General features: G+C 46.3%; 1 protein-coding gene across 1 annotated transcript; it reads right to left on the bottom strand.

Annotated features, from left to right (window-relative positions):
* Positions 1-79: 79 nt before the first annotated feature.
* Positions 80-6,257, bottom strand: LOC120455928 (the record flags this gene model as incomplete). The annotated part of the gene is made up of 3 exons (XM_039642454.1): positions 80-1,781; positions 1,861-2,185; positions 6,126-6,257. Coding segments are annotated over 3 exons (2,112 nt in total), but the record flags the coding sequence as incomplete, so codon positions are not given.
* Positions 6,258-13,422: the final 7,165 nt, after the last annotated feature.

Genomic DNA, 13,422 nt, shown 5'->3' with positions numbered 1-13,422 from the left:
AATTTATACTGTTTTTCAACCAAAAGACGTGATTCCATAGAAGCTATCAGTAGTGCCATTGCCCAGCCGCCGCCAATCGGTAATCCGCCCGTGTAACTAGTTGCAGTCGCACAGTCGGTGGCGTGCTCACGACATCGCCCGCTTCTTGGAGAGCGTTCCCTGCAGATCCGCCGGCGAGGGCAGCTGGATGACGGGCAGCGGTGCCAGCTGGGGATTCGTGAAGGCCACCGCGCGCTCCTTGGCGCTGCCGGCGAACGATGAGAACGGACGCAGTCGAACGTAGAGGACGGCGGACGTGAGGCAGGACGTCACCAGGATGCCCAGGAGAACGATGAGCGTGATGGCAAAGCCCGGCGTGGTCATGCAGATCAAGCCCTCCTCGCGCAATGGAAATACCATGGTCTGTGGACTGCGATCCACGCCAGAGTTGGCGCCATTCGTTGAGCTACCATTACCATTACCATTACCACCGGCCTGCTCATCGATGGCGAAGGTCAGATCGCCGGAGGAGACCACCTTGATGATCCGATTCAGACCCACCTGCGGTTCGGCCACCGCTCGAGCACGTCGCTGCACCCTGCGCTCATCCCGCCGCTTGCCAATCGCGCTGGCCACATGGTAGGCATCCACATGGAGTTGCGGCGGCGGTCCGTATTGCGATTCTGGACCCACCTGCAGGTGGTGGACATCCTGCAGGTTCGTTTCCGCCGAACATTGCTCGGGACAATGGTAGCGACAGATCTGGATGGTGCACTGGAAATGCACCTCCATTGAGTCCGGGAACTTGAAGGCCTGGAAGTGGGCATAGGACAGCACGGACGCTGAGGCGCCAAAGTTCTTGATCTTGGTGAAGCGCGACATGAGCTTGGGTCGGGTGACACAGCCACGCTGGTCCACCAATTGGATGGGCGCCCGCTTGCCGTCGTGCGCCACACAATTCCTCACCAGCATATCGAACTTGGAGTCATCATCCTTGATGGCCAGCACCATGGTCATCGTCTGGCCGATCTTGACCAGGCCAGAGACCTCCGATGCCCACGGACCCTTGCCCACCTGGATTTGCATCCAGCAGCCAACGTTATCGCCAGCAAAATCGGCCCTCACCACATCCAGCATATCGACGGGGAACGGACGGAAGGTGACGCTCTTCTCGTACTGATCATGCCACGTGCAACGCAGTTTCCTGGCCTGATCCCACACCTCCTGCACCTGCGGATCATACTGGATGACGATGATGTTCTCGAAATACGTTCCAGCTCCCGTGCTGCCCGCCTCGTGGCCATAGCCCTGGCCATAGTTGTCCGTATTGCCGGCGGTGCCGCACTCATGCAGTCCAATGTCAAAGGTCGCCGAGCTGCGTCCCAATCCCGATGGCAAGTGGACGCAGTTCATGTTGCTGTAGTGACCCTTGGAGAAGACGATGCCATTGAAGGGCTTGTCGAACTGCACGAACACCTTCATGCCGTTCTTCTCGCACTTGACGTCCAGCGACACAATCTTGGGCATATCCTGCACAGGTGCCGCCCAGATCTCATTGTTGCTCGATCCGCCCACACTTAAGTCGGGCACCTGCACCTGCTGCTGCTGCCCCTGCTGCTGCTGCTGCGTATGTTGCTGCTGCTGCTGTTGCTGCTGCGGTTGCACCTGCAACTGCAACTGCGGCGGTGGCTGCGGTCGCTGCTGCAACTGCGGCGGCGGTGGTCCCTTGTAGAACTGGGCACCCGGTGGCGGTGGAGGTCCAAACGGCTGGCCAAAGCTCAGCGGGATGTTCTGATGATTATCTGTGGGATTTCAATATTTATTTTAATATTAATAAACTAAATACTACATACTGCAGTGGAGCTAGCTGTTTGCACTTACTGCGCATGGTGAGTGCCACATTTGGTGGCGGCTGTGGCATGTTGTGCTGGTAGTGCACCTGCACCTTGGGCACCGATTGCGGCAACTGCATCTGGATCTGCGGCAACTGCTGATGCTGCTGCTGCTGCTGTTGCTGCTGCTGTTGTTGCTGCTGTTGCTGCTGCTGCTGCTGCTGTTGCGCCTGGGCCTGCTGCTCCTGCTCCGATTCCTGGGCCATCTGGTCCAGCTCGTTCTCGTGATCCCCAAGAGCGATGGTCAGATCGTCGTCGGGTCCGCCGGCAATCGCCTTCACCACCTCCACATCGTCCGCGCAAACGAGTGCGACCTGTAGCCCCATTTTTTTGATGTTAAATGTGGAGAGGGTGAAAAGATGAGAATGAGAAGTTGCGCTGAAGAACGGTTTGATTTCAGTTGCGGAATGTCCAATGGAATGGGCGCAGAGCAGCAAGTGGCAAGTGGCAAGTGGGGTAGGCTGATTGCAAGGCGGATGCGGCATGCAACTCAATTGCATAAGGCAGCAAAAAGCCGTGGAGAAAGAGAAAAAACCACTGGCACTGCAACAATTTCGCTTTTTTCCGCCGTCTGTTTGCCGTTTGTCGATTGCCGTTTGCCGTTTTCTGTTTTCTGTTTTCCAACCAGCAACTCTTCTTGTGCCACATGCAACATGCGGCGACCCAATTGCCATGAAGATCCGCCTGGCTTAAAAGGCGATGTCAAGGCTAGAACCAGACCAGACCGGGCTAGACCAGACGACTACTACACAAACAAAAGACCAGAGACCATGGACCATAGACCATATAACATAGACCATGGAGCCACGGACCCAACCCGAAAGACCGAAGACGGAAGACCGAAGACGGAAGACCCAAGACACCAGACACCAGACATTCAAGACCCAGATTGAACATGGAGTAGGAGATGCCGGGCTGGAATGATGGTGATGTGTACCCGATAATAGCCACCTAACAGATTAGATACCATCCAGATAAATTAGATGCCGGATGGATGGGAAGCAACAGCTCTTCTAGTAATATTAATATGAAATGGAATATTAATTTCCAGTTCTTACTGTAGAACTGTAGAACTGCTAAATTGCTAGAAAGTTAGTTAAGTATATAAACATACAAGTAAAACCTTTCTCTCTGCAACTGTAGCATCTTGAAAATGTTGAAACATCTTCTATATATAAGCCATCCATCCTTTCTAATCAAGATTCCCATGTCGCAGCTTGTGACCAACTGTGCGATCTGCTAATAAACTTAATTAATTTTCCATTACTTTCTTTTTGCGTCCTTCACTCGCCGCTTGGCAGTTTGGATTGGCCAGTGGCCAGTGGCCAGTGGCCAGTGGCCATGTTCCGGGTGACCATTTCTACATTTCTTCATTTCGCCTGGCCATTCAGGAAGATCTTGATCCGCGACGACGACGATGGCTTGGCCGTGTACTTGTCGCCAACAACTGGACTGATTCAGTTACCAACTCGCCAAGTTGCCAAGTTGCCTGCACTTCCCTGCCTATCTTGGCAATTAGATGAGAGAGCGGCAGGAGGTGGAAGCACTGGAGCAATTGCGGACAGGTGGACGACGATGATGGCCATGGCCATGGAAATGGCGATCATGGCCAAGATACTCATACCCATACCCAAAACCCATAGCCATACCCATACCCATACCCATACCCATAGCAATCCCATGATGAAGATGCCCAGCGAAGATGGCGAGGCTGCATCCCATTTGGCCAAATCTGTGCCGCACCGCCGAAAACAACTTTCTCCGCCAACTGGGAAGCTGAAGCTGAGAAAACTGAGCATCCGAGTGTCCCAGTGTCTCAGTATCTCAGGTATTGGATTTTTATATTTCTTTTTTTTTTTTTTGTAGTCTTAAGTTGGGATGTCGCAACGGCTGAGACGGCGGCATCCTGAAGCAATCCTGTTTGGTAGAAAGTGATGTGGCAAGCGCGGCAGACAATTGACGACAAAAAGCAAGTAAGTAAGCAAGCAAGCAAGTAAATGGTAAAATTGTAAATGCTCGATGGGGCAACATGCTTGGAGGCTACGGATGGCAAACAAGTGGCCCACGAACCCAGCAAAACCCACTGCTCAAAATTCTAGAATCAAATTAGCATGCGGCTACGTGATTTGGAGCAACTGCAGCGTCAAGCGATGAATACCAAAAAACTATGCTCAAATTCGGGCAAATCGCACAGAGAAAAAATAAACCAAAAAAATGTTATAAAAACCTAGACATTTGTATACAATTATTTCAAATTCTACTTGTGATTATATGTGTATTTATACCAAAAAAAAACACTTTTGGCCGACTTCTTCTTTGTGAAATGTAACCTGCTTCGTTTTGCAACTCATATGCGACTTCAACCAGAAACTAATCATCTCGGGGGAGCTGCGTTAATTGAAATGTGTGCCAAGTGGGCTTCACTGTTTGCCCATCCAAGCCAGTGGGAAGTCGTGAGTCTCAAGGGGCGCCCCCTCCCAAATCCTCCATTTCAAGCCCCCCCTTGCGGTCCCCCACGTAATACGAAATGGAGAAGACTAATGATGTGACTAAAGACTAAAGTCTCAAGACTCAAGACTCAAGACTTAAGACTCAAGACTCAAGGCTAGAGACGGAAGACAGAAGACAGGAGACAGAAGAAACCGGCTGTTGTTGCCAATCTTGACCTCGACCAATGCATGGTGCTAGGCTATTTTTTTTATTTTTTGTTTTTTTTTTTTTGAGGGGGATTTCGGGAAGAGGCTGTCTGCCTGGCAGCGCACCAAATCGGGAGAAAGTGAAACATTAGCAGAGAATCGGAATTTGGCAACCACTTGGGCATGGAGGAGCATGTTGGGATGGGGGATAGAGGATGGAGGATGGAGGGTCAAAGGTGAACGCCAGGCCGTTTGGCAGCATTTCTCGACCCCAAGATGAAAGCGAAAAGGAGGCGAAAAGTGGAGATGATGCTGCCACCACATGCTGCCGCTCGTTAAAGCAATGGAAATGGAAATGCTTCGTTTTCCTATGCTTTTTTTGGCCCGGCTAAATTGTGTCATCGCCCCCCAGAATGGCCGAAAAAACGCTGGCGAACAACAAAAAGAATAACTTTCTAACATCATGAACGCTGGACACAAGGAGATTCGGACTGGGAGGATGGGGAGTGGGGATTGGGGCATGTGGCATGGGTATTACCTAGGCGACATGGGATGCACATGGAATTTTATTATGTGCCAAAAAGGCGAAAAGGAAAAGAGAAAGGAATGCGGCGAATAAACGTGGTTTTTTGAGTGTATGTGCTGTATAGTGTAATATCATAATAGAGTACGTTTTATACTGTAATATTATAATAAAGCACGTTGCCTCAAATAGTTGCTAATATCCATCTAAATGTGTCTACATAACTGAAGTGGAGCAATCTTTGCGAATTAATTGAAACACCGCCTTGCAACGTTAAGTTTCTAAATTCCAGAGATGGCATCTGCAATGTGCAGTATCCTTTCCATTACGCGCACTAATTACTCGATTTTCCGTTACTTTCCCCGCTGGTCACTGCGATATCATATATATACACATACATACATATATATGTTCCTGATTGGTTCCAGGAACTAAAAGCAGCGCATGTAACATTCGCACAAGCCGGAGAAACGAGGCCATGCCAATTACACGTCCCATCCAACCCATTCCCACACATTCCCGCACATTCCCACCCATTCCATGGCGTTCCATTCAGTTCAGTTCAGTTCCTCTTCATTCCGTTTCATTCCGGTAGAGGCGCTCTTTCACTCACACACTCGCACACTGGCACACTTGGACTCGCACGCACACGTCGCGGCAGACGACAGGCAGACAGAAGGAGAGGGAGCGTGGCGGAGAGAGCAGGATGCGTAGCAGTGGCGCAGAAAAGGGGGTCTTGGTCTCTATATCGTAGATAATAATAATCACCGTCTGAACTAATTATTAAATAAATGAATTGTTAAACGCTTTCGTTTTGAACTACACATTTTTTCGAATATTTAATTTTTTATTAAAAACCCCCTTCTAATATTTACGTACTTCTTTACGTGCATATTTTATAAGACTGTCTCCAAACTGGAAGCCTTCAGCTGAAGCGAAATAAATTCCCCCCTCTAATAAAAAGCCACGCACGCCACTGAAAGTGAGAGAAGCTTAAGCCGGCTGCTGCTAATGGGAATTATCTTTTTAAGCTGCCGTTGTGTCTGCGGCTTATGGCTTCAATTGATTTCAATTATTTGCATCGGCTCAACTCACCTGCAGTGAAAGGAAAATGATAAGCGGCAGCCAAATCTTCTTAGCACCGATTTCTACGTTTCTTCGTAGATTTCTGCAGCGCACTTGCTTGTGTTGTTGCTGTTGCTGTTGTTGCTGCTGCTGCTGCTGCTGTTGTTGCTGCTGTTGTTGCTGCTGCTGTTGTTGCATGTTGCTGCCGTTACTGCTGCTGCTGCTGCTGGTGATTGTGATGATGGCGATGGTGTTTCTGTTTGTTAAGTGTGTAATTAATTTGTTTATCGTTATTCGATATGTGTAGTGTTGTTGTGGGCGGTCAAAGAAGGAGAAGGCGAAGGCGAAGAAGCAGGAGAAGAAGGAGAAGAATAAGCAGAGGAAGCTGAAGAAACGGAAAGCGGCAGAGAGAACGAAGCGGCGAAGAAAGTGCTTTTCGCTTTTATTTCTTCACATTGTTATGGTTACCTGCTATATGAAAGTGTTGCCCGCTAATTGCAATTTATTAGCAATTTCTCAGTCAACTCAATGATGATTGATTGACTTGCTAAGTGTTGCGCCCCCTCTTCTTTTCCCCTCCCCTCCCCCTTCTTTCCCCTTTCTAACTCCACCCGCTGACCATAAATGAAAAGATTACTAAAAAAAAAGAGAGACAGACAGAAAGAAGAAAGAAAGGGAAGCTGCGACAAGGCGAGAAAGAAAAGAACCTGTGTAATGACAACTCACTTGTGAAAATAAAAGGGTAACTGCGGAGGTGAAAAGTGTTAATAGGTTTCCCCATAACTCAAGTGGGTCAAACTTGGCCCAGACAAATACGAGCGCTCTTAGTTGGCCAATTAGAAGGCCAAAGATGGTGACAAAGGTGCGAGGAAATGCCGCCGAAAGAGAGAGTGAAGAAAGAGTGCAGGCGAGAAAGCAGCACTCTGGAAGAATTCTGCGAATTCTACACTCACTATTTATTGACCTTGAAAACTTACTACTGACTCCTGTCATTACCTTTAATTATCAATGCTTAATTTATAATTTTCTCACTTTGAAATTAAGTTTACTGAGGGCTTTGTTTAAGAAGACAAGGTTTTCCCATTTTTAAAAAACAATTTAATACTTTTAAGTTATTTTCAGGTTTTACGTTTTAATTCCCTGCACTTTAAGTTATCATTTGGAAATCAAGTTTGTCTGTGAAAATGTAATGCTGTCTTATAACGTTGGATTCTAATAATCAATTTAAGTTCTTCTATGTTCCTCAGCCATCTTTATTGATAAGGATGTATTTGATCACTGAGAAACGCATATTTATGTTGAAAAACTATAATTTCTATTAAAAGAAGTTCCAAATAGCTGAACTAAGATCACTTCAGATCAAATATGTACTGTATGTAAGTTTATTAATTGCAAGTGATAACTGCAACATGATTACTAGGAGTAAGTAAAACACCAAGTTAAGATCTCTCTTTATGTCTACCACTTATTTCCCTCATCATTTTCATAATTTGGGATCCTCTCTCAGCTGTTCTACTGCTTCCGTTTCCGCTGCGCACGAGGCAACTTCCGGCTTGTGGATCCTATCCTAGCCGGCACTTACCTATAAGGTCCTAGGCTCAATTCCAATTTCTGCTGCAGCTAAAGTTTCGATTCCGAACTTAATTTCAATTCCAAATCGAAATCAAAATCAAAATTCCGAAGGCTGACAAACAGGATGCGTTAGCGGCAACTTTCGAAAACAGTTGCACTTGGAACGGTGGCCGTTACGATGATGTTGTTGCTACTGCTGCAGTTGCTGCTGCTGATGCGGTTGCTGTTGCTGCTGATGCGGTTGCTGTTGCTGCTGATGCAGATGCTGCTGCGTCTGTTGCTGATGCTGCTGCAGTTCGCTGATGTTGCCGATGGGAGGAGGGGGGCGGTTGTTGCACGCGGTCAACAATTAACGATCGCAAGTGGAGCACACACAAAAGAAAATGCAAACAAAAACAACAACAACAACAACGAAAAAAAAAACAAAAGAAAAGGACACAAAAAGCGTGTTGATCACTTTGCTGCTAACCGTTTTTCCCAGCGGTTCTTTACGTTCCGTTCCGTTACGTTTGACGTTTGCTTTACGTTTGTTTACTTGTTTGTTTTTCTATGCGCTTTTTACATATGTAAGTTGGCTAATTTGTTCGATTTGTTGCCGTTACGCTCGCATATATATCTTGATCGTTTTTTTTTTTTGTATTATTTGTGATTTTTTGCTATGCATGCGGGGCGGCTGTGAAGAACGAGGATCGATCGCGCCTGGAGGAGCAGAAAGAGGGAGCAACGCGTCTGCTTCGCGCCGTGGTTTAGCGCCGAATGCTGCAGACACCTGCTTTCTCGCAGCGGAACACTTCGCATGCGCAGCAGCAGCAGCAACAGCAGCAGCAACAGCAGCAGCGGCAGCAGCGCGACGTCAACGTCGGCAGCGAAATTTCTTCTTTCCATTCCATTGAGGCCTCCAGTGAGGCAGTCGGCCAAGTGCGGCAAGCCAAAATACGATGCCAAGTACGACTTGTTCGAGTACAGCTTGCCGGCTCATGTTGCATGTGCCTGTTGCTGCTGCAGTTGTTGTTGCATGTGCCTGTTGCTGCTGCCTGTTGCTGCTGCATGTTGCTGTTGCTGCTGTAGTTGTTGTTGCTGCTGTAGTTGTTGTTGCTGCTGTAGTTGTTGTTGCTGCTGCCTGTTGTTGCTGCTGCTGCTGCTGTAGTTGTTGTTATTGCTGCATGTTGCTGCTGCTGCTGGTGTCGCTTTTTGGGCCCAAATGTTGCTGCTTTGACTGTTGTTGCTTTGGATACTCCTATTGTTGTTGCAGATACTGCTCATGTTGTTGCTATTGCTATTGCTGCATCTTGCTGTTGCTGTTGCTTTTGTTGTTGCTGTTGCTGTTGCTGCTGCTGTTGTTGCTGCTGCTTGTGGCATGCGTCGTCGGCCGCCAGTTGGTTTCCCCCAGCCTTCTGTTTGTTTACACTGGGCAGCAGATAGATTTACATACATATACATATGTATGCATACATATATACATATGTACATATATGTGCGTACAACTTTCAGTTGCGCTGGGTTACAGCAGCAACAGCAGCAGCAGCCGCAGCAGCAGACAACTTCGTTGACAATTGCATGTGGCACAGCACAAGTCCTCTAACTGTTTGCACTTTCTATTCCCCTCCTGCCACCAGCCAACAGCCAACAGTCGACTGCTTGCCACACTGACCAAGCCCACAAGACGCGGACTCCGCAATTATTGACTGCCACTGCCACTGCCCATGCTCCAGTTGTGGCAAGCAATCAAGCCGAGCGGCGGGGCAACGCGTGTGTGGGCGCCCTACGATTGCCGCACGCTGCGCTGCCCCCAGTGGGTGCCCCAAGTGGGTGGCAAATGGGTGTTGCAAGTTGGTTGGGGTGGCAGTGAATAAAGTAAGTAAAAACTGACACACAAACAAGTGCGGCAGAGATATCGTGGTTTATTTTTCTTTTTTTTCTTGACTCCCCTTGTAATGTTTCATCGACTGTGCCACTTTTCCATAAAATATTTTTGCCAACTGCCGCATTTGGCATTGTCGAGCAACACAACACAACACAGCACAACAACAAAAACTGTAACACCAACTGCACCAACTGCAACAACAACAACAACAATAAGTGTACGCCACTTGCTCTTGTTGCAATAATAGGATGAGCAACTGCAACACCAGCGACAACCAAGCCAATTGATAACCAGACGGCACAGTGGGGCAAAAGCATGCATCTCTCTCCCATTTCCTGATTATCGGGCAACTTAAAAGTCTGCATTGTGCTAAAACTTTGGAAATAATGGTTTATTCTAAATTCTAAATTGAAGCTTTTAATTTTTTGCCATTTTTTTAAAATTTTTGATGATAAAAAATACGAAATACGAGCCAAAAATTAAATTCTATATTTCCCAAAAAGTGATAGGGATCGTTAGCATTGATAAGTAGTTAGATATTTTACTAAAAAGACCATTTTTAATTCACAGAATCCTACATAACAAAAAAAAATGTTAAATTCCGGGCTCATATCATTGTATTGTATTAAAATTAACGCAATTAAGGATCAAAATGGAGGCAAAAGAAATAATTTTCGAAATGCTCCATTTAATATGAAATCATTTAGTTAATCAGCCGCAAATGAAATGTAAATGTTGCAATCAACATTTTAACAATGCTGTCAATTTGAAGGCCATAATGTCTAGATGGCCACTTTAATGACCCAATGACCCACTGTGCGCCATGCCCCATGACGATTCCATGTCGTTCCGGAGCATTTCATCGCCATTTCGATGCCACTTGGTAGTTTTGAGTTTTTAGGGGCGCCAACTCGCGATTCATTCCATTCCTGTTTGCTAAATATGACCAAAAAGACCCGTTTCGAAATTGGAGTAATTTCGATTGGAGTCATTGCTGGAGTGGTGGTGGTGGCCAGTGGTTGGGGCCAAAGCTGCTCCGGTTCCGCCAGAAAGTGGCGTCTATCGCTGCACACATTGCACACCGCACATTAAGTAACACGCGCCATTCAGTCTGCCGTCCACTAACTTGGTCTGCTAACTTGGTCAATTACTGCCGATTTTGCATGGATGCAAAGCAAATCCAATCCCAGCGGAAGAACCTGCAGCTCAAGCCTGGTATGTGGCATGGTGGCATGGTGGCAAGGTGGCATGGTGGCTTGGTGGCAAGGTGGCTCGGTGGCAGCATATATCATATAAAGAAGGGCAGCTGGCTTCGCTGGTCGCACGCCTCACGCATCTTAAGCGGCATCGCGAGATGTCTTATTAAAAGTATCTTGTTACTTTCACCATCCGCCGCCGACTTGAATTGCGCTTCAATTTCTCACAACTTTTTTTCCGTTTTTATTTTCTTACTTTTTTTTTGTGTTTTTTTTTTCCTCTTTTTGTTGTATTTTTGTACGGGGGGCTATGGGCTTGTTGGCTGACCAAATGTGGTGCCACATGTGTGTTTGTTGTTGTTGTTGTTGTGCGTTGCAAAAGGTCTGGGTGAAAACGAGATGCCGGTGGAGCAGGTCGAAGTACGTCCATCGGGATTCTACGGTTCTGGCTGCAGCTAATGCCACATCAAGTGGACACACATACATACATATGTACATGCATATATGTACACATATGTATGTATGATACATACATACGTACTACATAAGTTGCCGGGCCAAAATCCTCTTCGCCACGCCGGTTTTCTAGCCAACTATTTGGGTCGCTCTCACAATTTATTGGTTTAGTTTTCATTGCATTGACACTTCATCATCGCCGGGCAAAACAGCCTGCGTTTGTCATCTGTCGCGCTTGCTGCTGTTGCTGCTGCTGCTGTTGTTGCTGCAACTGCAACGTGCTGCTGCTGCTGCTGTTGCTGCTGTTGGTATAACCTTTCGTCTGCTTGGCCAGCGCCCAGAGGGGTTACAAGGTGGCAATGGCAGATATCGACCAAAGTGAAAACACCGACAGCACACAGCACACAACAGCAACAAGTGCCACGGCAGCAGCAGCAGCAACAGCAACAATTGCTGCAACTGCAACTGCAACAACAACACCGTGTGTCGCCATAAAGCGGCAGCTGCAAACAGTAGCAATAGCTGCCATTAGGCCATGAGAAGACACTTTTTGTGCGCTGTGGGCGTGGAAATATTAGGCGGAGCAGCTGCCACCCAAGGGAGCAGATTTGGTTTGGCTTACACTGCGAGAAAAGTCCCAGTAATCGCAATAGAAGTTTGTGCTTTACTCCTCCTTACTCAGTGTATGACAAAATGTTACCTTCATGATGTTCTTAAAAATCTTATAAATTATAACATAAGTTCTTCGTCATCAAAAATGGAAAGAAAAGTAAAAAAAAAAAAAAAATTTTTTTGAAAAACCAGTTTGATAGGAAATTTAATTACAAACTCAACGAGGTATCACATTCCATATTCGGACTAATATTTCGAATGTTATGATCAAAAAACTGATATTTATAGTCGCAAAATAACAGAAAAGCGATTTTCGTCAAAAAATCATCATCAAAAATTGGAAGAAAAGTGAAAAAAAAAATTTTTTTTTTTGAAAACACAGTTTGATAGGAAATTTAATTACGAACTCAACGAGGTATGACATTCCAAATTTGGAGCAATATTTGCACCCTGGACCCCGCACCCCGCACAAAAGTACAAAAATTTCAAAACATTTTTTTAAAGTGTAGGCAAGGCAATTCGATACTTGTCAACGAATCTAGTATAACCTTTCACTCTGCGAATAATGGGCACTATAAAACAACATTAAAAGTCAATTAGCCGCTGTCGAAAGAGATTCTCCAATCGAAGCAGTCCCATGTCCGCCACTGCCACTTGTCCGCCTCATCCGATTCCATACGATATGATATGATACAATCTACAATCCGATCCCATTCGATTCGATTCGATTCGCTTCGATTCGAACGCACACACACATGTGTGTAGTGTGAGTATCTCGAGTATCTGAGGGAGTACTTTGGGGTATCTGAGAGTACGTATCGCGGCATCGCAAGTATCCGAGCAAGTATCTTGGCCTGCGGCCATATCTACAGCCTGGAAATCGAATGGAATTTCAGGTGCGGACGAACCCCATTCATCGAATGAATGGGGCTGGATGGGATCCATCGATCGGTTATGAAAGTTCCGCAACAAAAAAAAAGTATGTATGTATGTATGAACACTTTTTGAATACTTTTGAGCTACATTCTCGCCATGAAAGTTTTTATTTCTGGGAAATGAAACGGAGAACTTTCATATCGATGGGTTTGGGTAACACTTTAACAAAAGGCGCAACTTAATTTGCTCGAAATATGGCGAGATATGACTTTTCTAAATCGAAATGATAAACAGCTTAATTACACTTTTAAAATTGTCTTCAAACCGCAAATTATTTTGAGTACATAATAAATTAAGTTTTCACTCGTAAATTAGAAACCCGAAAATAGTTAAATACTCAGTGTAAAAATTTAGAGATCATGCAAAATGTCATCATAAATTAGATGGACCACTTGACTGCGCTGAACTTGCCCCTCATATTGGGAAGATCACTTTGAAGAGCATCGTAGATCACTTTCCTCGTTTTTCTTGGTTTTTCCACGACATTCCGCGCATTTCCTTTCTTTTGGGGCTCAAACATTTCAGTTTTCAGTTGTCAGTTGACCCCAGTCCATCAGGAGAGGCACATTCCCAGACCCAAAGCTGCCAACTGGTGACCAAGGCGTTGACATTGGAGATGTCTGTGGAGTTGGGGGAGACTGGGGAAGTTGGGGGAGTCTGGGGAAGACTGGGGGAGACTGGGGGGTCTGGG

This window comes from Drosophila santomea, chromosome X (assembly GCF_016746245.2).
Source record: "Drosophila santomea strain STO CAGO 1482 chromosome X, Prin_Dsan_1.1, whole genome shotgun sequence".
NCBI lineage: Eukaryota > Metazoa > Arthropoda > Insecta > Diptera > Drosophilidae > Drosophila > Drosophila santomea.
This window is presented reverse-complemented; position numbering and strand designations above follow the sequence as displayed.